Consider the following 23,977-nt stretch of genomic DNA (forward strand, 5'->3'; position numbering starts at 1 on the left):
TCGGATTAAGAAAGCTTGCTAGGGTAGTCTGTAGAGAGTATGATTTGTTGTAGACATCACTCACAAGCTTGCCATCAGCCTGTAGCTCCTCTCCCAGGACTAAGAATTAACTCTGCTCCTCCTTTCACTGTGACAGGTGTAGATTATGTTGGACCACTGTTTTGTGTTGATTTTCCATGCAAGAAGCTGTACATTTTGTTATTCACTTGTGAAAATGTCCATGCAGTACACTTAGAGTTGACTAACTCTATGTCTTATGATGATTGCTTACTTGCCTTTCATAGGTTTTCTGCCGGAAGAGGCCTTCCATCAGTTATTTACTCTGACAATGCCAAGACTTATTAGTATGTCTAAACAAATGCATCAGTTCTTTGGCACCCTTGCTCCCCAGTGGAAGTTTGTTGTACCCCATGCTCCATGGTGGGGAGGTTGGTGGGAAAGATTAGTCCGATCTGTTAAATTAGCTCTTGATATAAAAAGTTTAACAAGATGTGAGCTAGAGACTACCTTACATGAAATTGAGGCATGTGTAAATTCCAGACTCTTAACTTTTGCCACAGATGATCCTAATTCTGTAAGCCCTTAAATACCTTCTCATTTTTTAATTGGGCGCCACTGCTGGATTTCATAGAGAGCTTAAAGGTGATTGCCAGGTTCCTGAAATGTCACATAAGGACCTATGTGAGCGAGAAAGCCTGAGACAACAACTTGATAAGTTTTGGAGTGTGTGGGTGTCTGACTATTTATTGAATTTAGCCCTATCATTACAGGTTTCATACCCAGATGTAAACTGGAGAAGGGATCTGTTGTGGAAGATAATTCTCCTCATTTGCAATGGCCCCTTGGAGTGGTTGTTGAGCTATTCCCTGGGAAGGATGGAATAGTTTGTAGTGTCAAAGTTAAGACTGCAAAGGGAGTAATTAGTAGGCCAGTGCAAAAACTGCATAACTTGGAGCTTTCATCTGCAGGGGAGGATGCTACAACAGATGAAGCTCATAGTCCCTTACCACCAACAGATGCCTTTCCAGCACGTGCTCAAGGTTCTGATGAGGCTTACTCCATGACACCGTCGTCAACTTATGTGTCTAGAACAGGACGAACTGTAAAGCCTCCTCAGAGGCTGAATATGAGAGATTTGAGGGTTTGAGATGTATTGTAGATTTAGGTTGATGATTAGTATTGTCCCTTTGGATATTGTTTATTGTTTTATTGTATCATTTGCTTCCCAGGGTGAGGGTTGAGTTGTCTCTTAGTGAGACATTTGTATTTATACATCCTGATGCCATATGATCATGTTGTTGAGAGTAAGGATAGGAGTTATTAAAAGTACTCCTATGGTGGGGAGATGTTGGTGCCAAGGGTTTGAATGATGTTGACGCCAGGGGTTTTAACTTGGTTCACTCAGTTTGTGAGGAAGAATGGGATTACCAAGATTATTTGTATTGAGACTTTAAAGGGTGTTGATATTTGATTTATTATCATATATGAATTTACATTAATTTGGGTATAAATTATATGTTTGTTCATAGGTCAGTGCACAAATAAGCTGTGCCTGACACGTCATTGTTGCCTGCGGGTTTGCCATGTCAGCAGACGAAACAGATGTTTGGGTTCACCACTGTTATTAAACTCAGTACACCAGGAGACTTGAGCTGTTTGATAGCCCCCATGTGTTGCTCCACCTCGCGAGTTATTTTCATCGGTTTTTCCTCCTATGGGACTTGTGTAGGAGGAACAATAATAATAATAATAATAATAATAATAATAATAATAATAATAATAATAATAATAATAATAATAATAACAACTTTTGTCACATAACAATAAGCATGAAATTTCCTTTGCAAGCTCTCAAGAAAACAGCATTAAAACAGTCATATATACTGTTTTGCCAAGGCCCATGTCGAGTACTTGGAGCATGTATTGTCTGAAGAGGGTATCACTAAAGGGACCAAGGTAAACAATGAAATCAATAAGCCGGCATCAACAGATGCTGTGAGTGTCAAGTCTTTCCCTGGGTCTGTGCAATTCTATGGGAAATTCCTAATATGTTTAGCAACCATGGCAGAGCCTCTACATTGTCTGACTAGGAAAGATCCTACATGGAAATAGGATCCACAAGAACAAATTCTTTCCAGAAGATACTGCTGTACACAATTACTCTGTTAGGTCACTTTGATACATCTACACTAATTGGAATTTTGTGTGATGCTTCAAATGTTGAGATTGGTGCTGTACTCTTTCACCACTGTCCAGATGGTGGTGACCAACCAATCACCAACATTTCCAAGACACTTATTAAGTCGGAGCAAAATTACAACCAAATACAAAAGGAAGCTTTGCTATCGTCTTTGCCTTGAAGAAATTCCAAGAGTATCTCCATGGACAACACTTTGTACTATTAATGGATCATAATCCACCACTAATGTTGTTTGAACCAAGAAAGGTGACCCCTGCACCCGCTGTCAACTAGCTGGCCCAATGGGCTTTGCAGCTAAACCAGCAGGACTATACCATAGCCCTGTACAGGAAAACCACAGATCACCATAAAACAGATGCACTGAGCTGCTTACCTGCTGGTAATGACAACTGCTTTGATAAGGAGGAAAATGGCGATGATGTCAATACAATCTGTGCTATCAATAAAATTTAAGGCGTTGACACTGCAGAAAGAGTTGGCCAAGGATCTGGTAGCTGTGACAGTCATTTGGTATTGTCAAGAAGGCTGACCACCCAAAAGTAAGGAAGATATCAAAGATAAGGTGGAGGAATATTGTCGTCTGACTGAATAGCTGTTGACAAATAACAACTGTCTTCTATATGGATTATGAGTGGTGATACCTGCCAGTTTGTGCACTCACATTTTGCAGCTTCTCCACTGTGGACATCTCAGAATACAATAGATGAAACAGCTTGCTCAAACAACTGTTTACTGGCCTGGCATCAATCAAGATGTCAAGAAGACTGGTCATAGCTGTGCATCATGTGTTGAGCATCAGAATAAGCCAGCAAAGCCAGCAGTACATTCATGGATACTGTATGAAAAAGCCTTCATCTTGATCATGCCATCAGTTTCATGGGATCATAGATATGTACTCTTATCCCTGTAATCACCCTACATAGTCAGTATCAACCAAGACAATGATCCAGCTACTGGAACAAGAGTTTGCTTATTTTGATTACTCCCACTCGATGTTGACTGAAAACAATTCATGCTTCCTCAGCAAAGAGTTCCAGACCTGGTGCAAGGAGACAAATATTACACATCTGATGGGCACATTGTACCATACCTCTACTAATAGGGTCATGGAGTGTCTGATTCAGACATTCAAGCAGCCTCTGAGGAAATCTCCCTTACCACCTCAGGTTGCTTTGCAAGAGTGTCTCAAGCAGTGCTGGAGGACATCAATTTCAAGTGTTTTTTTCAGCAACTCATTACTAAAATTACACTCTATTGTTGTTAGTACGCCATACAGCTCAAGGGAAACTAGTTAAAGAAGCTGCCAGGTCTTCACAGGCTGAGACAATTGCCAGAGTCTTAGGCTTCTTCAAGGTGGGGATGCCTGCTACACACTATATTGTGGATTGAGGAGGGACAAGGACCCACAAAGGGTGCCTGTTGTCATAAGAACATAAGAACATAAGAAATAAGGGAAGCTGCAAGAAGCGACCAGGCTTACACGTGGCAGTCCCTGTATGAAACACACCTACCTATTTCCATCTGCTATCCCCATCCATAAACTTGTCTAATCTTCTCTTAAAGCTCTCTAGTGTCCTAGCACTAACTACATGATTACTGAGTCCGTTCCACTCATCTACCACTCTATTTGAGAACCAATTTTTTCCTATCTCCTTCCTAAACCTAAATTTTTCAAGCTTGAACCCATTATTTCTTGTTCTACCCTGGTTGCTGATCCTAAGAATTTTGCTTACATCTCCCTTGTTATAACCCTTATACCACTTAAAGACTTCTATCAGGTCCCCTCTTAACCTACGTCTCTCTAAAGAATGTAAATTTAACAGCTTCAACCTCACCTCGTAGGGAATACTCCTCATCCCCTGTATCCTTTTAGTCATTCTCCTCTGTACTGATTCTAATAGACCCATATCTTTCCTGTAATGTGGGGACCAGAACTGCACCGCGTAGTCTAGATGAGGTCTGACCAGCGCCAAGTATAACTTTAATATTACTTCCGGTCTTCTACTTTTAACACTCCTAAAAATGAATCCTAGTACCCTATTTGCCTTGTTTCTGGCTTCTATGCATTGTTTCCCTAGACGGAGTTCAGAGCTAACTATAACTCCTAAATCTTTCTCGTACCCTGTACCTACCAGAGTTTGGTTGTCTAATGTGTACCTATTGTGTGGGTTTCCTCTACCTACGCTAAGCACTTTGCATTTATTGATATTAAATTGCATTTGCCATCTATCCGTCCATTCATTCATTCTATCTAAGTCTGCCTGCAAGGCGATGGCATCCGATTCTGACCTAATTAATCTACCTATCTTTGTGTCATCCGCAAATTTACTAACATCACTACTAATTCCACTATCCAAGTCATTGATATACATTAGAAATAACAATGGCCCTAATACTGATCCCTGTGGCACCCCACTAATTACATGACCCCACTCGGATTTCGAGCCGTTTACTACCACTCTCTGTCGCCTGTCACTAAGCCATGACCCTATCCAGCCTAACACCTTCCCATCTATCCCGTGTGCCCTAACCTTTCTCAGGAGCCTTTGATGGGGTACCTTGTCAAATGCTTTACTAAAGTCCAGTCATGATGAAGCAATTTGGAAGTTGCAGCTTCAGTGTGAGAGTTCTGCCAAAGGGTCTTCTATGGAGACATCACTTGGAACACCTGCAACAATTCCATACATCTGAGATGAATTCAGAAACTGGGGGCTGACCCAAAAAGGTTTCTGATCATAACAAATCACTCGATGGAGTTGATGGCTGCTTTAGATGCTAAAGCAGGGCTGAGCAGTTTGCAATACTGGAAGAATACAGACCAGACAACTCATGATGATCTAAGAGGAACCCAAAGCCCTTCAGGATTTTGGACATATAGCCTTGGCGATGGACCTCAGGCTCATCAAGGAGGTATTATGATGTTCTATGACAATCATATTGTAAGGATTCTCAGTATATTTTATTTCATTTGCTTATTCTGTAAGTGCAGGTTTCACATGCTGTGATTCATTTGTGTTACTAAGTAATTGGTTCAGAACTTTGGGATGGTTTTCTCTGGGTTTACCCAGGTGACACATGGACCACCATGGGACTGGAGAAGTCAGTCAGCTATATGCTGATGAGGTAAGCTTATACTTGATTCTTGTATCCCTTTACTAGGGTATTTCTTGTGATGAACTGTATACTCTCACATTCTGCTGTACTGTGGCTGCTCCTCCAAGAGTGCAACACAGTGCAAGGTTATTCAGTACATACAGTTAGTGCAATTATTATTATTATTATTATTTATTTATTTATTTTTTTTTTTGTCTGTGTGTGTGCGTGTGTGTGTGTGTGTGTGTGTGTGTGTGTGTGTGTGTGTGTGTGTGTGTGTGTGTGTGTGTGTGTGTGTGTGTGTGTGTGTGTGTGTGTGCACTTTTTTCTTTTAGGTGTACTGTTGTGTATGAGCAAGTCAGCAGAGGGAGGAGGAGGAAGCAGCTGATGACCCACAAATGATAAAAATGCCACAGGAAGCAGATGATGGTACAGCCTCTGTTGTGTCTGTTGTGGACTTTGAGGGCTTTAAAAGAGAGGTTGCTGATCTGAAGGCAGTGCTGGAGCCTCCCACAACCTCTCGTAGCTATATCCTGCCATTAATGCGCCAACTAATCACCACTCACATGTGATGTACACTAATAAAAAAAGAAAAACTCCATATATTATTCATTAACCTCTTAATGTTTAATGAACTCCTAGGTATTTCTTACCTATAATTATAAACAAAGAAAAAATTTGATGTAAATGCAGTCTAGAAATCTTAAATTTTAATTTTTGGGATTCTGTCTCAGTCAGCTCAGAACCTTTTCTTTCTCTTTAATTAAAACTCTAACACAAATCACATCTAACATAGAGCTTTGGTGGAACCAAACCCTTGCAATAGCAATGACCTGACCATATATATATATATATATATATATATATATATATATATATATATATATATATATATATATATATATATATATATATATATATATATATATATATATATATAACAGCATTTTCCCAGTAGCTTTTCCGAGCAGCAAGATATTTAAGTATTATGATCACCTTAATTTTAGTGGTGAGTGGGTTGCTGCTCTCTGTGTCACTCTGTAAGGCTTCCCCCACTTGATCAGTGACAAAGATAATGCCTGCATGGTCTAAACTTTTGATAATTTCTGTGTTACTAAGTTCATTCAATACATCTTTTCTGGATAAAAAATTTCCAAGCTGGAGATATTGTGGAGCAGGCATCTTAGCAATGGGAGTGTCAGGCATTACCAGTTAAGACATCTGAGAACAGATTAATCTATCTTACATAGATTCTTATGGAGAAAATAGTTTCATTTTCAAACATTTCAGATTTTGAGTGGCACTCATGAACAAATTAAGTTCGAAAACCAAGGTTCCATTTTATTTATATATATATATATATATATATATATATATATATATATATATATATATATATATATATATATATATATATATATATATATATATGAATTAAGTGAAAAAACCAAGGTTCCAATATATATATATATATATATATATATATATATATATATATATATATATATATATATATATATATATATATAGTGGAACCTTGGTTTTTTAACTTAATTCATATGTATATATATATATATATATATATATATATATATATATATATATATATATATATATATATATATATATATATATATATATATATATATATATATATATATATATATATATATATATATATATATATATATATATATATATATATATGAGTAATCAAATACTTCTCTAAATAATTAGGTCCATAATTTTCATAATTTTCTAATATCAGAGCTTAACTTTAATTATTTATATTCATTCTAATATTAGAATAATTTGTACTCATCATATGCACAAGTAAATAAAAAAAGGTAAGTGGAAAAGGTCACACAGGTTTGTTGGATTCTATAACATCTCCATACTTTCAGACTATAAATAATTTTTCAAAAGTTTTATAGTTCTAAGCTACCTTTCAACTGTGACAACAGTACATTTAATAGACAAAGAAATTTTATTTGATTACTCTTAAATATTCTTCAACCACTGTATAAAACATTTGCACTAACCTGTCTTTTGGATAGTGTATCTGCCTCCCAGTCACTGGCTCTAACTCTCCAGTCCTTGTCCAGGGTGATGCCCAGGAAGGCTTTGGCAAGAGCACTGAGACCTAGGTGATGGCCTCCTCCATTACCTTCAATTTTCTCTTTTAGCAGCACCAGATGTCGCAGGTCTATGCATCCTTGCACCTGTAGCATCAGTCAGGAAATTTGTATCACAATATTTGTGTACAGATTAACAATTATGGGATATGACTCAGTACCAAGTATCTTTATTCTAAAGGAGATGCTCTTTTTAATAACTGACAGCATTTCTCATAGACTAATAATATTGTTAAAGGCTATCTGGGAAAGAAGCAACAAGCAACTGAGTCCCAGGCAGAACCATAATGGTCACCTGTTAAGTGTGTGTGAAACCTTCCTACATGAGATCAGAATTGGTATATGACACAATAAAAGTAAATAATGTTAGGAAATTTTTTACAGAAAAAAACATAACGTATTCCATAATATCCCAGATATCTACATCCTTAAAGCCAGAAATCTATTGGAAATACATTATTTCCCACAAAATATTAATACTGGTGATAGACAATAATTATTTCAGTTTAAAATTGAGAATGCCTTCAAATGAGAGTTAAATGGCTAGGATCTCTGGTCAGACAACTCTCTTCCTCCACACAAAACTACAAGCACCTAATAACACACACACCCTTCACTCAAAAAATTTTAAAATCATGGCGACTCCTACACCAGCCTCGGAGTCCCCATCTGGGGAGGGGACCATAAATGTCCCCAGGTCGGACTGCCTTTCCGTCGACGACCCTAAGTGTCTTGACACCCCCCTCAACTTTTTCTTCATTAACTTCTGCAACATTCGCGGTCTAAGATCTAATTTTCAATCTGTAGAACACCACCTCTCCTCTTCTAAACCTCATCTTCTTTTCCTCACTGAAACTCAGGTGTCTGAGGCAACTGACAGTAGCCCCTTTTCTGTTCCCTCCTACTTTCTCTATCCTCATTTTCGATCCAAAGCTGGATGCTGCGTTTATGTGCGCAATGACTTAACCTGCTCTCGTGCCCACGCTCTTGAATCTTCCGAGTTTTCCACCATCTGGCTACGACTACAGAGTCATTCTCATACTAAATTTATCTGTGCTGTATACCTCTCTCCTAACTCCTCTGACTATAAGAAATTCTTTGACTACTTAACTTCCAAAGTGGAGCACATTCTGACCCTCTTCCCTTTTGCAGAGATCTCCATTCTTGGAGACTTCAATGTTCACCACCAGCTTTGGCTTTCCTCTCCCTTCACTGACCATCCTGGTGAACTAGCCTACAACTTTGCTATCCTCCATGACCTAGAGCAATTGGTGCAACACCCTACTCGTATTCCTGACCGTCTTGGAGATACGCCCAACATCCTTGACCTTTTCCTGACCTCTAATCCTTCTGCTTATGCTGTCACCCTTTCTTCTCCGTTGGGCTCCTCCGATCACAATCTCATATCTTTATCTTGTCCTATCACTTCAATCCCTCCTCAGGATCCCCCTAAGCGAAGGTGCCTCTGGCGTTTTGCCTCTGCTAGTTGGGGGGACCTGAGGCGGTATTTTGCTGATTTTCCTTGGAATGACTACTGCTTCCGTGTCAGAGACCCGTCTTTGTGTGCTGAGCGCATAACAGAGGTGATAGTGTCTGGCATGGAGGCGTACATTCCTCACTCTTTTTCTCGTCCTAAACCTTCTAAACCTTGGTTTAACACAGCTTGTTCTCGTGCTATACATGATAGAGAGGTGGCCCACAAAAGGTACTTAAGCCTTCCTTCACCAGAATCTCATGCACTTTATATTTCTGCCCGGAACCATGCCAAGTCTGTTCTCCAACTAGCCAAAAACTCCTTCATTAACAGAAAATGTCAAAAACTTTCAAGATCTAACTCCCCTCGTGATTTCTGGCATCTAGCCAAAAATATCTCCAATAACTTTGCTTCTTCTTCTTTCCCTCCTCTACTTCAACCAGATGGCACCACTGCTATCACATCTATTTCTAAAGCTGAACTCTTTGCTCAAACCTTTGCTAAAAACTCTACCTTGGACGATTCTGGGCTTGTTCCTACCTCTCCTCCACCCTCTGACTACTTCATGCCTCGTATTAAAATTCTTCGTAATGATGTTTTCCATGCCCTCGCTGGCCTAAACCCTCAGAAGGCTTATGGACCTGATGGGGTCCCTCCTATTGTTCTCCGAAACTGTGCCTCCGTGCTTGCACCTTGCCTAGTCAAACTCTTTCAGCTCTGTCTGTCAACATCTACCTTTCCTTCTTGCTGGAAGTTTGCCTACATTCAACCTGTTCCTAAAAAGGGTGACCGCTCTAATCCTTCAAACTACCGTCCTATTGCTTTAATTTCCTGCTTATCTAAAGTTTTTGAATCTATCCTCAACAGGAAGATTCTTAAACATCTATCACTTCACAACCTTCTATCTGATCGCCAGTATGGGTTCCGTCAAGGCCGCTCTACTGGTGATCTTCTGGCTTTCCTTACTGAGTCTTGGTCATCCTCTTTTAGAGACTTTGGTGAAACTTTTGCTGTTGCCTTGGACATATCAAAAGCCTTTGATAGAGTCTGGCACAAAGCTTTGATTTCCAAACTACCCTCCTACGGTTTCTATCCTTCTCTCTGTAACTTCATCTCAAGTTTCCTTTCTGACCGTTCTATTGCTGCTGTGGTAGACGGTCACTGTTCTTCTCCTAAATCTATTAACAGTGGTGTTCCTCAGGGTTCTGTCCTGTCACCCACTCTCTTCTTATTATTCATTAATGATCTTCTAAACCAAACTTCTTGTCCTATCCACTCCTATGCTGATGATACCACCCTGCACTTTTCCACGTCTTTTCATAGACGTCCAACCCTTCAGGAGGTAAACATATCACGCAGGGAAGCCACAGAACGCCTGACTTCTGATCTTTCTAAAATTTCTGATTGGGGCAGAGCAAACTTGGTATTGTTCAATGCCTCAAAAACTCAATTCCTCCATCTATCAACTCGACACAATCTTCCAGACAACTATCCCCTCTTCTTCAATGACACTCAACTGTCCCCCTCTTCTACACTGAACATCCTCGGTCTGTCCTTTACCTATAATCTGAACTGGAAACTTCACATCTCATCTCTAGCTAAAACAGCTTCTATGAAGTTAGGTGTTCTGAGACGTCTCCGCCAGTTTTTCTCACCCCCCCAGCTGCTAACTCTGTACAAGGGCCTTATCCGTCCATGTATGGAGTATGCTTCACATGTCTGGGGGGGTTCCACTCATACTGCTGTTCTAGACAGGGTGGAATCAAAAGCTTTTCGTCTCATCAACTCCTCTCCTCTAACTGACTGTCTTCAGCCTCTCTCTCACCGCCGCAATGTTGCATCTCTAGCTGTCTTCTACCGCTATTTTCATGCTAACTGCTCTTCTGATCTTGCTAACTGCATGCCTCCCCTCCTTCTGCGGCCTCGCTGCACAAGACTTTCTTCTTTCTCTCACTCCTATTCTGTCCACCTCTCTAACGCAAGAGTTAACCAGTATTCTCAATCATTCATCCCTTTCTCTGGTAAACTCTGGAACTTCTTGCCTGCTTCTGTATTTCCACCTTCCTATGACTTGAATTCCTTCAAGAGGGAGGTTTCAAGACACTTATCCACCAATTTTTGACCACTGCTTTGACCCTTTTAGGGACTGGCATTTCAGTGGGCATTTTTTTTTATTAGATTTTTGTTGCCCTTGGCCAGTATCCTTCCTACATAAAAGAAAAAAAAAAAAAAAAAAAAAGATAGGATTCAAATCCCCTCATAGTACTTGTAAGTGTCCACATAGCATGTCCCAGAGCAAATATACCTACTTAAGCTCCCTACAGGGTAAGATGCAGGTCCTGCCTAGTGACCACTCACACAACACTTCAGCTGACTCTTTCCACCACTATAATGCACAGATAATTACAGCTAAATAGTCAAACATGTACTCAGACCTGTGGAGAGTGTGGGTTATGTACTTAGTGCTACATAGGTCTGCCATACACATAAGGTGAACCAAGTGCCTAAAACCTAAGTTTACCTTCAGTATATAACTAAAAAAATTATAATCTCCAAAACTTCATTGTCATTAACACTATTCCAGGCCACAGCATCATGTGTTACTTTCATTCAATAAATTGGATTATAAGGATCTGCTGTCTTTCATTTACACTCTTGTTAAAGAACTAATTCAATAAATGTATCAGTTTCCTCAGCATGGGCAAAAGCTCCCAGAATTCTATGTGTTTCACATGTTCCTTCAACAATCTAAATAACTCTTGCTGTTAACCATTTCTTCATTTTCTGAATTCTAAGCCAGAAATTTTTTATGGTCAAATGTTTATAATGCTATTGTTTAGAAGTTACAGGACATTTAAATATGACCTGTAACTTCAATGTCAGTGGCAAGTGGTCACACAGTCCCCTATTGGAACTTTCATCTGATTGCTGTTGCCATATGGATTTTATGTTTTAGTTATTACTCATCAAGATTTTCATAAATAAAGATGAAATAAAGATGAAATTAAATTTAATAGCTATAACATGAACTCCATATGGCAACAACAATTATCTAGAAGTTGCAGGATGGAACAGTGTAGCCACTTTGCCATTGCTATGTATTCATATATAAATGCCCAGTAACTCCTAAAACATGGTGTTAAATATATTTGACCTTAGAATATTTTCAACTTGGAATTATGGTCTTTAATTTCTTCATGTGACTTTCCTCACAGAGAACCCTGTATACACACACACGCACGCACGCACGCACGCACGCACGCACGCACGCACGCACATATATATATATATATATATATATATATATATATATATATATATATATATATATATATATATATATATATATATATATATCCAGGTAGATGAAGTAGAATTTGAAGTGAACAAGGATGCATATATATATATATATATATATATATATATATATATATATATATATATATATATATATATATATATATATATATATATATATATATATATATATATATATACACACATATTGGAACCTTGGTTACCAAATGCCTCCCTTTTTTTAACAATTTGGTTTCTGAAGAAAATTTTTGAACTCATTTTTGCTTTGGTTGCAGTACCATAATTCAGTTCTAGAACAAGATTACTTCATTTCAAACACTGAAAGGCAGCAAAAGCTGCTGTTTACTATTAATTTATAGTTTCTATAAATATTTACTTCATTTTTATATATTTGGAGGAGGGACACAGAGTGTAAGACAGCAAGTCAATCATTAAAATAAGGTAAATGTGATCCTCTTGAAAAGCCTCGATGTAAACAAACAGTTTTCAGAGCTCAGGAGTTATCCCGAGCCACCTGTGGCTCTCTAGATGACCCTCAATATCATCACTACTGCACAACTGCATTTTTCCAGTAGCTTTTCTAAGCAGCAAGATGTCTAAGTGTTATGATCACCTTCATTTTGACAGTAAGTGGGATGCTCCTCTGTGTCCCTCTGTAAGGCTTTCCTCACTAGATTGGTGACAAGAAGAATACCTACATGGTATAAACAATATCTTCTGATGAGTTCTGTGTCAGTAATTTTATTCAATACATCCTTTCTGAATAAATAATTTGTGAGCTGGAAATGTTGTGAAGCAGCCATCTTGGATGCGGGAGAATCTGTCACAAGCTACTAAGACAGGGTAGACTGGTGTCTGGGAATGGATTAATCCATTTTACATCAACTCCTATGGGGAAAATTGTGTCAGTTTCTGAATATTTCAGATTTTGAATGGTATTCAGGAATGAATTAAGTTCTATAACAGAGGTTCCACTATATATATATATATATATATATATATATATATATATATATATATATATATATATATATATATATATATATATATATATATATATATATATATATATATATATGCAACAAGGAACTTAATTTGTCTAGTGTAGTATTCCTTATGGCAAATGTGTGTTATGGCAACTGAAAAACCTATGGGAAAAATTTATTGGTTCCAAGGAATGAGAAAATAATAATAAGAAAAAAATCACAATTTTCGAAAAAAAAACACATGAAAATGAGCACATTTGCACTACTAGATTTTAGATAACACAACAAATATATATACAGTACCCTCCTGAGTTTTGCGCCAAGTCCTAAATTACCATCCTGAGTTTTGCACATTATGACCCTGAGTTTCGCTCTGCTTTGACAAGTATAGGTCACATTTACCTACTGTCAGCATCACACATATACATACAGTAAATACCACCTAAGTCAGCAATAGGACGGTTAAAACGGTCACCCTTTTTAGGAACAGGTTGAATGTAAACAAATTTCCAGCAAGAAGGAAAGGTAAATGTTGACAGACAGAGCTGAAAGAGTTTGACTAAGCAAGGTGCAAGCAAGGAGGCACAGTTTTGGAAAACAATAGGAGGGACCCCATCAGGTCCATAAGCCTTCTGAGGGTTTAGGCCAGCAAGGGCATGGAAAACATCATTGCGAAGAATTTTAATAGGTGGCATGAAGTAGTCAGAGGGTAGAGGAGAGGGAGGAACAAGCCCAGAATCATCTAAGGTAGAGTTTTTAGCAAAGGTCTGAGCGAAGAGTTCAGCTTTAGAAATAGATGTGATAGTAGTGGTGCCATCTAATTGAAATAAAGGAGGAAAAGAAGAAGTAAAGTTATTGGAGATATTTTTAGCTAGATGCCAGAAGTCACGAAGGGAGTTAGATCTTGAAAGGTTTTGACACTTTCTGTTAATGAAGGAGTTTTTGGCTAGTTGGAGAACAGACTTGGCATGGTTCCAGGCAGAAATATAAAGTGCATGAGATTCTGGTGATGGAAGGCTTTTGTGGGCCACCTCTCTATCATGTATAGCACGAGAACAAGCTGTGTTAAACCAAGGTTTAGAAGGTTTAGGTCGAGAGAAAAAGAGTGAGGAATGTACGCCTCCATGCCAGACACTATCACCTCTGTTATGCGCTCAGCACACAAAGACGGGTCTCTGACATGGAAGCACTGGTCATTCCAAGGAAAATCAGCAAAATACCTCCTCAGGTCCCCCCCAACTAGCAGTGGCAAAATGCCAAAGGCACCTTCGCTTAGGGGAATCCTGAGGAGGGATTGGAGCGATAGAACATGATACAGATATGAGATGAGATTGTGATCAGAGGAGCCCAACGGAGAAGAAAGGGTGACAGCATAAGCAGAAGCATTAGAGGTCAGGAAAAGGTCAAGAATGTTGGGCGTATCTCCAAGACGGTCAGGAATACGAGTAGGGTGTTGCACCAATTGCTTTAGGTCGTGGAGGATAGCAAAGTTGAAGGCTAGTTCACCAGGATGGTCAGTGAAGGGAGAGGAAAGCCAAAGCTGGTGGTGAACACTGAAGTCTCCAAGAATGGAGATCTCTGCAAAAGAGAAGAGGATCAGAATGTACTCCACTTTGGAAGTTAAGTTGTCAAAGAATTTCTTATAGTCAGAGGAGTTAGGTGAAAGGTATACAGCACAGATAAATTTAGTTTGAGAGTGACTCTGTAGTCGTAGCCAGATGGTAGAAAACTTGGAAGATTCAAGAGCGTGGGCACGAGAGCAGGTTAAGTCATTGCGCACATAAATGCAGCATCCAGCTTTGGATTGAAAATGAGGATAGAGAAAGTAGGAGGGAACAGAAAAGGGGCTACTGTCAGTTGCCTCAGACACCTGAGTTTCAGTGAGGAAAAGAAGATGAGGTTTAGAAGAGGAGAGGTGGTGTTCTACAGATTGAAAATTAGATCTTAGACTGTGAATGTTGCAGAAGTTAATGAAGAAAAAGTTGAATGGGGTGTCAAGACACTTAGGGTCGTCAACAGAAAGGCAGTCCGACCTGGGGACATTTATGGTCCCCTCCCCAGATGGGGACTGTGAGGCTGGTGTAGGAGTTGCCATGATGATTTTAAAATTTTTGAGTGAAGGGTGTGTGTGTTATTAGGTGCTTGTAGTTTTGTGTGGATGAAGAGAGTTGTCTTTAGAGGGCAGGGTGTGACTGCCCCCTTGTGTTGTGAGACACAAAGGGAAATGTTCAGTGAGGTCACAGCTGGGTTTAATGATAAGTTCACAGCACTCCCTGAACAGTGCTTTAGACTTCACTGGGAGTAATTATCATTTCAGCAGGTGTCTACTGCTTCCTCCATGGGAAATGGAGGAGAAATGAGACTGATTGATAATGAAAATGGAATTACTAATATGAGTGAGAAAGAGTGAGAAACGATGAAGCGAAAATGACAAAATGACACAGAGAGAGAGAGAGAGAGAGAGAGAGAGAGAGAGAGAGAGAGAGAGAGAGAGAGAGAGAGAGAGAGAGAGAGAGAGAGAGAGAGAGAGAGAGAGAGAGAGAGAGAGAGAGAGAGAGAGAGAGAGGTTCATTCCCTTGTCCCTTATTTCTGGCAAATAAGGGGAAAGAGGAAGTGACAGGGAGGGGGTTAGAGACAGGATGAAAGAAGGGGGAGAAAGGAAAAACAGGAGAAAGGGATAGGCAACAGATAGGTGAGCAGTGACTGACACAGCTGGTGAGTTCATCTTGCAAAGTTTAGTTTATTACTCTAATTAAATTTTTATTAAAATTTCAGTGCTCGCACGAATAGCGAGTTTGTCTTGCTAGTTTTAGTTAGTTACTCCAATCAAATTTTTACTAAAATTCCAGTGGTTGCAGTAATGACAAGTTTCTCTTGCTAGTTTTGGTTAGTTATTCCGACTGAATTTTCATTAAAATTTCAGTGTTCGCACGAGTGGCGAGTTTGTTATGGCAGTTTTGGTTTGTTATTCCAATTAAATATTTATCAAAATTTCAGTATGTTATTGTGGTTGCATGTTTTAATAACTATGCATTGTCATGCATTATACTGTATGATATATATATATATATATATATATATATATATATATATATATATATATATATATATATATATATATATATATATATATATATATATATATATATATATATATATATACTCGTATATATATATATATATACACAGTGGAACCTTGGTTACTGAATGTCTCCCTTTTCAAACAACTCAGTTTAAAAAAAAAAAAATTTGATTCATAACTACTTCGGTTGCCGTACCATTATTCAGTTTTCGAACAAAGTTACTTGATTTCAAATACTATAAGACAGAGTAAAAGTTGCCATTTATTACTAATTTATAGTTTCTATAAATATTTTCTTCATATCTATATATTTGGAGACACAGAGGGTAAAACAGTATTTCAATCTTTGAAATAAGTTAAATGTGATCTGTTGAAAAACTTCGATGTAAACAAGCCAGATTTGGCATTCAGGAGTAACCTCAAGCCTCCTGTGGCTCTCTATGACTCACAACGCCATCATTACTGCACAACTCCATTTTCCCAGTAGCTTTCCCCAGCAGCAAGATGTCTAAGTGTTATGATCACCTTCATTTTGGCAGTGAGTGGGTTGCTCCTCTCTTTGTCACTCTGTAACGCTTTGCTCACTTAACCAGTGACAAAGAGGATGCCTGCATTATCTAAACAATATCTTTTGATGAGTTTTGTGTCACTAAGTTCATTCAGTACATCCTTTCTGGATAAAAACATTTCTAAGCTGCAGATGTTGTGGAGCTGCCATCTTAGCAGTGGGAGCGTAGGTCATTATCCAACAAGACATGGTGGTTGGGTGTCTGGGAATGGATTAATCTATTTTATGTTGATTTCTATGGGGAAAATAGTTTTGGTTTTCAAAATTTTGGATTTCAAATGGCATTTAGAACATATTAAATTAAAAAACCAAGGTTCCACTGTATTTGAAATATAATAGGTGCTAACACAGATCCTTGCGGTACCCCACTTGTCACTTCGTGTCAACTTAAATCAGTGTCTCTGATTACTGTTCTCATTTCTCTCCCTTGTAAATATTCATCCATCCATCTCAATGTTGCTCCCTTTAGTCCTCCTTCATTCTCTTAACTTCCACAAAAAAGTTCCCAACAAAAGTCTTACTTTTGTTGGGCACTTTATCAAATGTTTTTTTGAGATCCAGGTATACTGCATCAACCCATTCATCCCTCTCTTGCATTCCATCTATTACTCTTATATAAGAGCTCAGTAGATTTGTGACACAGGATCTCCCTTTCATGAATCCAAATTGCTTTTCTGTTATTACCTTTTCATCTTCTAAATATTGCACCCATCTATCTTTAATTACTATTTCACAAAGCTTGCTTACAATACTTGTTCATGACACTGGTCTAATTTAATGGTTCTACTTTATTTCCATCTTTGTATATTGGGACTCTGTTAGCTCTTCTCCATTCCCTTCGTACTTTTCCTTCTTTCAAGGAGCTGTTGGTTATATCCCATCAGGGTTCCTCCACTTGTTCTCTGCATTTTCTTTAATATCCACCCATTTACTTTTCTAACTTCCAGCTCTTCCAGCAGTTTCTTGATTTCTTGTCTCTTTACTTGTATCTCCAGCATTCTCTCATTCTGTGATAACACTTTCTGTGCCACAAAATTGGTTTCCTTCTTAAGCACAGATTAAAAACTCTCATTTATTAGTTCACTAATCTCAGTAATTTCATAAATTCTTCCTTGTCTATTTAACTTGTTTATGTCATCCATATCTTTCATTTTTCCATTTATATATCTGTAGAAGAGTTTGGGCTCTTCCTTGCATTTTCTTACTATGTTATTTTCAAAATTTATTTTTTCTTCTCTTCTTATTATGCCATGTTCATTTCTTGTTTCTCTGCATTCTTATCTAGTATTTGTTCGATTATCTTATTATTTTCCTCCATGCCTTGTTCTTTTCCTTTTTTGCTTCTACACACCTAGCATTATACCATTCATGCTTCCCAATTTTCACTTTATAACTTGGTACAAACTGTTGCACCCCCTCTCTATACTTGCTCAAAAATATCTCATATTTTTCTTGCATTATTTTACCTTCAAATAGTTCTTTCCAGTTAATTTTTCCATAAAATTTATTAAGCTCAGCATAGTTTGCCTTAGCATAGTTCTGTCTCCCATTTCTAAATTGTTCATTCCTGTGCAACACTGTTTCCTCCTGTAGTACTATTTCTATTGTCACACATCGTGGCATAACGGGTAGCGCTTCTGACTGGGAGGCGGAAGGTCCCATGTTCAATCCCCCAGTAGGTGTTTGTTATTCTGTGGCAAAACTCCTGCCAAAGATGTATATCGTATGCAGTTCAATCATGTCCACACTATGAAAGTGGTGAAGCTATGTAAATGGTGCAGCTTCTGCCAAAAAAGTATATCGTATGCAGTTTAATCATGTCCAGCCTGTAAAAGCGGTGAAGCTGCTGCCATGTAAATATATATACCATATATATATATATATATGTAAATATGTATACCATGTAAATCAAGACCCCTTCAGCGACTATCACTGTATTGTCTGCTGCCTCTTGATAAAAATAAACCTGATATTATTATTATTATTATTATTACATGATCACTTCTTCCCAGTGGACTCAGACAATGTATACTTGGTCTACTTTTTGGGGTTTTCGTAAAAACTAAGTCCAACTGTGATGGTTCTTTTTCTCTACATTTTTTAGGTTCATTCACCCACTGTCTCACTGTAATCACAGTCATGGTATGTATTAGTTCTTCACTCCATGACCCGACATTTTCACTTCCACCTCCCAGTAAATTCCTTTAGTGATGAAGTTGCCTACTAAAAGCACTTTGTTACTTTTCCTTATCATTTCCTCTATGCTATTTCTTGTTTCTAGTAGCATAGTTTTATATCTATTGGTCTCCCATCCATTAGTTTTTGGTGGTATGTATGTCACAATAACTTTCTTTTTTTCTCTTCCTTTGATCTTAATCACAACACTCAAAATTTCTGCCATTCCATCACCATATTCCACTTCCTCAACAACAATATCCTCTTACCAATATCATCACACCTCCTCCTCCCTTTCCTTTTGTCTCTCTTCCATGTGCTATAACTTTCCTTTGCAAATCTCATCTTCATTTCCTCTTTTAGTTTGTTTTCCATTAAACATACCACATCTGGTTTATTGTTCTTCAGGTAGTCTTTAAGTTCCTATAGGCTCAACACCAAACCATCTACATTTGTATACATAATTTACAAGCTTCTGCTTGGTGATCTTCTGTGGCATCTTTGTGCCACCATTTCCTCACTTTCATATCCACAACTTTCCAAATGAATCTCCTTGCTTTTTCCTGTGTTCTCTCCTCATTTTATGACTGGGCCTCTACTCTCAATTCTTTCAGTTTACTTCTCTCTTCTTCATTCATCTCTTTTTATCTATATTCCCCTCATCCCTTCTACTTTTGCCAATTTTCCTGTTCTTTGTAAGACGTTTCATTGCTGTTTGTAACATGAATCTTATTTTCATTGGTCTTGTTCCATTTTCATTGTATTTTCCAATCCTATAAACCTCTTCAATTTGTTCAACTATCTGCTCTCCTTTCTCCACCACTTCTGCTATAATTTCCTTGACTCTTTTCACCTTTTCTTTCTCTCTAGCTACTTTCATGGATAGGTTCTTCTCCTTGATCCCAAATACCACCACACACATCTTTCTTTCTTTGTACCATGTCTCTCACAAGATTGCTTTTTTTCCTTTATTATTTTAATTGCTTGCTTTTCCATGTCCTTATTGTGTTCCTGTTGCTGTTGCCTTATTGTCTCCTACATGTCCATCTTTTGTTGTTGTTCTCTCTCTTCCTTCCAACTTCTGACTTCCTATGTCACTAATTCTTTTACTTTTCCAACCTTAATCTCTCTCTCTTGTAAAGCTTTCATTAACTCCTCGTTCTCTTCCTTTAGTTTCCTGATTTCTTCAGAGTATTTCTTGTTTAAGTCCAGTATTTTTATCACCTCTTCTCTCAGTTCTTTGTTTTCTTTTTCCTTTTCCATTTCCCCTTCTTCTTCATCTCTGTTATATCATTCAATATCTTTTTTTACATTGTCACCACCCACCTCTCTCTCTTCCTTCCACATCTTTATCATTGTTGCTAAGTTGCATATTTCTTCTCTTATTTTTCCCATTTTCTTCAATTTTCCAAGTTTGTTTATTTGTATGGGCTACACTGAGGTCCTCATCCTTGAATCCTTCAAAAATATTTACCATGACAGCTGCCATCTTTCCTGTTGATATCACTGAATGTTTACCTTTCACTAGTCTCCTCACTGTATGTTTACCTTTCACTACTCTCCCATTTTACCTTTTTGGCCACTTCCCAATTTACACTTCACTTCCCCTGCACTCACACATCACACAATTTCCTATTATGGAGACAGGACTCAAGCTTGGTCCCCCTGTACAACCAAAACCTAGGTAGACCCTTGAAGCTATTGTGTATGTGTCTGATCGGCTGGGTGGAATGCACATGTTTGTGTGTATTTACCTAGTTGTGTTTTACAGGAAAAGAGCTATGCTGGTGCTGTCCTGTCTCCATATCAATAAGCATCCAGCTTAACTTTAAATTCATGAATATTTGTTGCTTGTACCTCTGTTTCATCTAAGTTGTTCCATATTTCTATGCTTCTATTTGGGAAACCATATTTCTTGACATCTCTTCTACTTGCTGTTTTCTTCAATTTCACTCCATGTCCTCTTGTAGCTCTTGAGTCCCACACAACTTTTTTGTCAACTTGATTCTTTCCCTTTAAAGCTCTGTATATAGCAATCAGGTCTCCTCTTTCTCTTCTCTCTTGTGATGATGGAAGCTTCAGTCTCCTTAATCTTTCTTCATAGATTAAATCTCTCAAACTTGGTACCAATTTGGTTGCAGCTCTTTGGATCCTTTCTATTTTCTTTATTTCATTTTTATTATGGGGTGACCAAACAATTGTGGCATATTCCAGTTTTGGTCGAATCACATCTTCCATCAACTTTTTCATCATCTCTTCAGCCATATAAGCAAATGCCCCTTTCATCTTTCTTAGTAACTCATAAGTTTCCCAAACTATTTTATTTACATGTTTTACTGGTGATAAATTATCACTTATTGTAATTCCCAAGTCTTTTTCTTCTTTGGTTTTCTTAATTTCCACTTCTCCCATGGTGTAGGAACTTGTCAATCTTCTTTTGCTTTTTCCTAATTCCATCACCTTGCATTTCTTTGTATTGAATTCCATTTCCCATTTCTTATTCCATTTATATATCTTATTTAGATCTTTCTGTAATATTTCACAATCCATATTGTTTTCCACTCTTTTCAATAATTTTGCATCGTCTGCAAACAGACTTATATAACTGTCAACCTTATCCACCATATCGTTGACATACACCAGAAACATTACCGGGGCTAAGATTGTCCCCTGTGGTACTCCACTTGTAACTCTACACCATTCTGATTTTTCTCCCTTTATTACTGTTCTCATTTCTCTATCCCTCAAGAAGTCTGTAATCCAATTCAGTGTGTTTCCTTGCAAACACCCTATATTTTGAATTTTCCATAGCAGTCTCTGGTGTGGTACCTTATCAAATGCTTTTTTTAAGTCTAAATAAACATAGTCTGCCCAATCCTCTCTCTCTTGAATTATATCAGTTGCTCTACTATAAAAGCTCACTAAATTCGTGACACAAGATCTTCTACTTCTGAAACCAAATTGTCTGTTAGTCAATGTATGTGTTTCTTCTAAATATTCCATCCATCTGTTTTCAACTATTCTTTCCGCTATTTTTGCCACCACACTTGTTAGGGACACTGGTCTGTAATTCAATGGATCTTCTTTATTACCTCCTTTAAAAATGGGCACAATATTGGCTCTCTTCCAGTCTAGAGGAATTTTTCCTTCCTTAAAAGAACATATTGTGTATACCTTCTGCCAGATGTTCACAACATTCCTTAAGTATCCAGTTGGACACTCCATCTGGTCCTTGAGCCTTATTTACATCCAAATCTTTCATAATCTTTTTAATTACACTTATGTCCACCTGTATCTCTCTCATCACATTGTCTCTGTGCCATGCTCTTTCTCCTTCAAATTTGCTTTCTTTGGTAAATACTGACTGGAAGCACTTGTTCATTAATTCCGCTTGTAGCCATGTCTCTTTGTATGTAATGTCATCTTTTGTTAATTTACATATTACATATCTGAAGAATAACTTCAGCTCATCTTTGCATTTGTTAACTATATCTCTCTCATAATTCCTTTCTTCATCTCTCAGGATTCTGATATATTCATTTCTTGCCTTCTTGAAATCTTCCCATTTCTCACTTCCTCCTTTTTTCTCCATCTATTCCATGCTGCTTCTTTTTCTTTTCTTTCTGTTATACATCTTGTATTAAACCATTTTTTTTCTTTTTCACTTCCTTTGTTTTGATCTTTGGTACATATCTACTGACCCCTTCATTATAAATTTCCATGAATATGTCCCACTTTTCCTGTGTACTGTTTGTCATGAACAGTTGTTTCCATTTAGCCAATGCAAAATATTCCCTCAACCTGATAAAATCTGCTTTCCTGTAATTATATCTACCATTCTTGTAAATTTAATTCCTATTTTCTATTGGACCTATACTGAATTCAATTAACAGATGGTCACTTTTACCTACTGAGTACTGATAATTTATTCCTTCAATGATATACATTTCCTTTGTAAACACCAAGTCTAGCCTTGATGCCTCTTCATTACCCCCAAATCTTGTATTTTCTCCAATCCACTGGGTCATAGTATTTGTCATTATTAAATATATACTCGTATCCCCATGACTCTTCTCCCCCATCTGTGGTGCACTCTTCCGAGCATACCTCCTTGCAATTAAAGTCACCCATAAGTGTTATATTATTATTCTCTGCCAGTATTCTCTCCAAACAGTTACTAGTATTTCTTAACAATAATTTATAATCCTCTTGTGTCCATGTATTTGTCTTTGGGGGTACATAAGCCACTGCAAAATCTTTTCTTCCTTCTCCTTTCCTTTTTGTTTGAATTCTAATTACTTCTGCCATTCCTTCTCCTATTTCAACCTCTTCCACTGTTATACTCTTCTTTGTAAGTAACATGACTCCTCCCCATTTCTTATTATTTCTATATTTTATCCACACATTATAATTACTATTACCAATTCTTATATTTTCTATTGTCTCATTTAGTTTAACTTCAGTAATACCCATGATGTCAGGCTGCTTTATCTTAATATAATTATTCAATTCTCGCAATGTTGATATTAAACCATTTATATTTGTATATTCCACTGTCCACTTTTTATTTTTCCATACATTATTTACATTTTCTATTTTTTTTTTGTCAGATACCACTTCCTGAGCCTCTCGTCTTTTACCTTCCAATAGAACTTTTTTTTTCTCTTCCTCTGTTCTGTTCTCGTTTTTTGCCTTTTGCTTCTTTTATTAGATCGCTTACTTTGAGTCTCTCCTCCTCATTCATGTCCCTCTTTATCCGAACTTTCCTGTATTGCTCTGTCTTGTCCAGTTTCCACACATTCAATATCACTTCCATGGCTGCTGTTTGTGCCCTAAATTTTACTTTCAGTGGTCGTTTTGCTCCTTCTATATACTTCCCCAGTCTATGTATTCCCTCAATTTCACTTATCCAGTCCTCCCCTTCTCTCTGTATATTTCTTACAACG

The 23,977-nt window shown here is 37.7% G+C and overlaps 1 protein-coding gene across 3 annotated transcripts in view; it reads right to left on the reverse strand.

The window, feature by feature from the left end:
• Positions 1–23,977, reverse strand: part of LOC135107280 (exonuclease 3'-5' domain-containing protein 2-like) — a 169,954-nt gene that overhangs the window by 24,202 nt on the left and 121,775 nt on the right. For all 3 annotated transcript variants that reach the window (XM_064016950.1, XM_064016951.1, XM_064016949.1), the window contains one exon: positions 7,336–7,515. In XM_064016950.1, coding sequence (XP_063873020.1) covers positions 7,336–7,515 — 180 coding nt within the window. The remainder of the gene's footprint in view (positions 1–7,335; positions 7,516–23,977) is intronic.

Source organism: Scylla paramamosain, chromosome 15 (assembly GCF_035594125.1).
Source record: "Scylla paramamosain isolate STU-SP2022 chromosome 15, ASM3559412v1, whole genome shotgun sequence".
Lineage (NCBI taxonomy): Eukaryota > Metazoa > Arthropoda > Malacostraca > Decapoda > Portunidae > Scylla > Scylla paramamosain.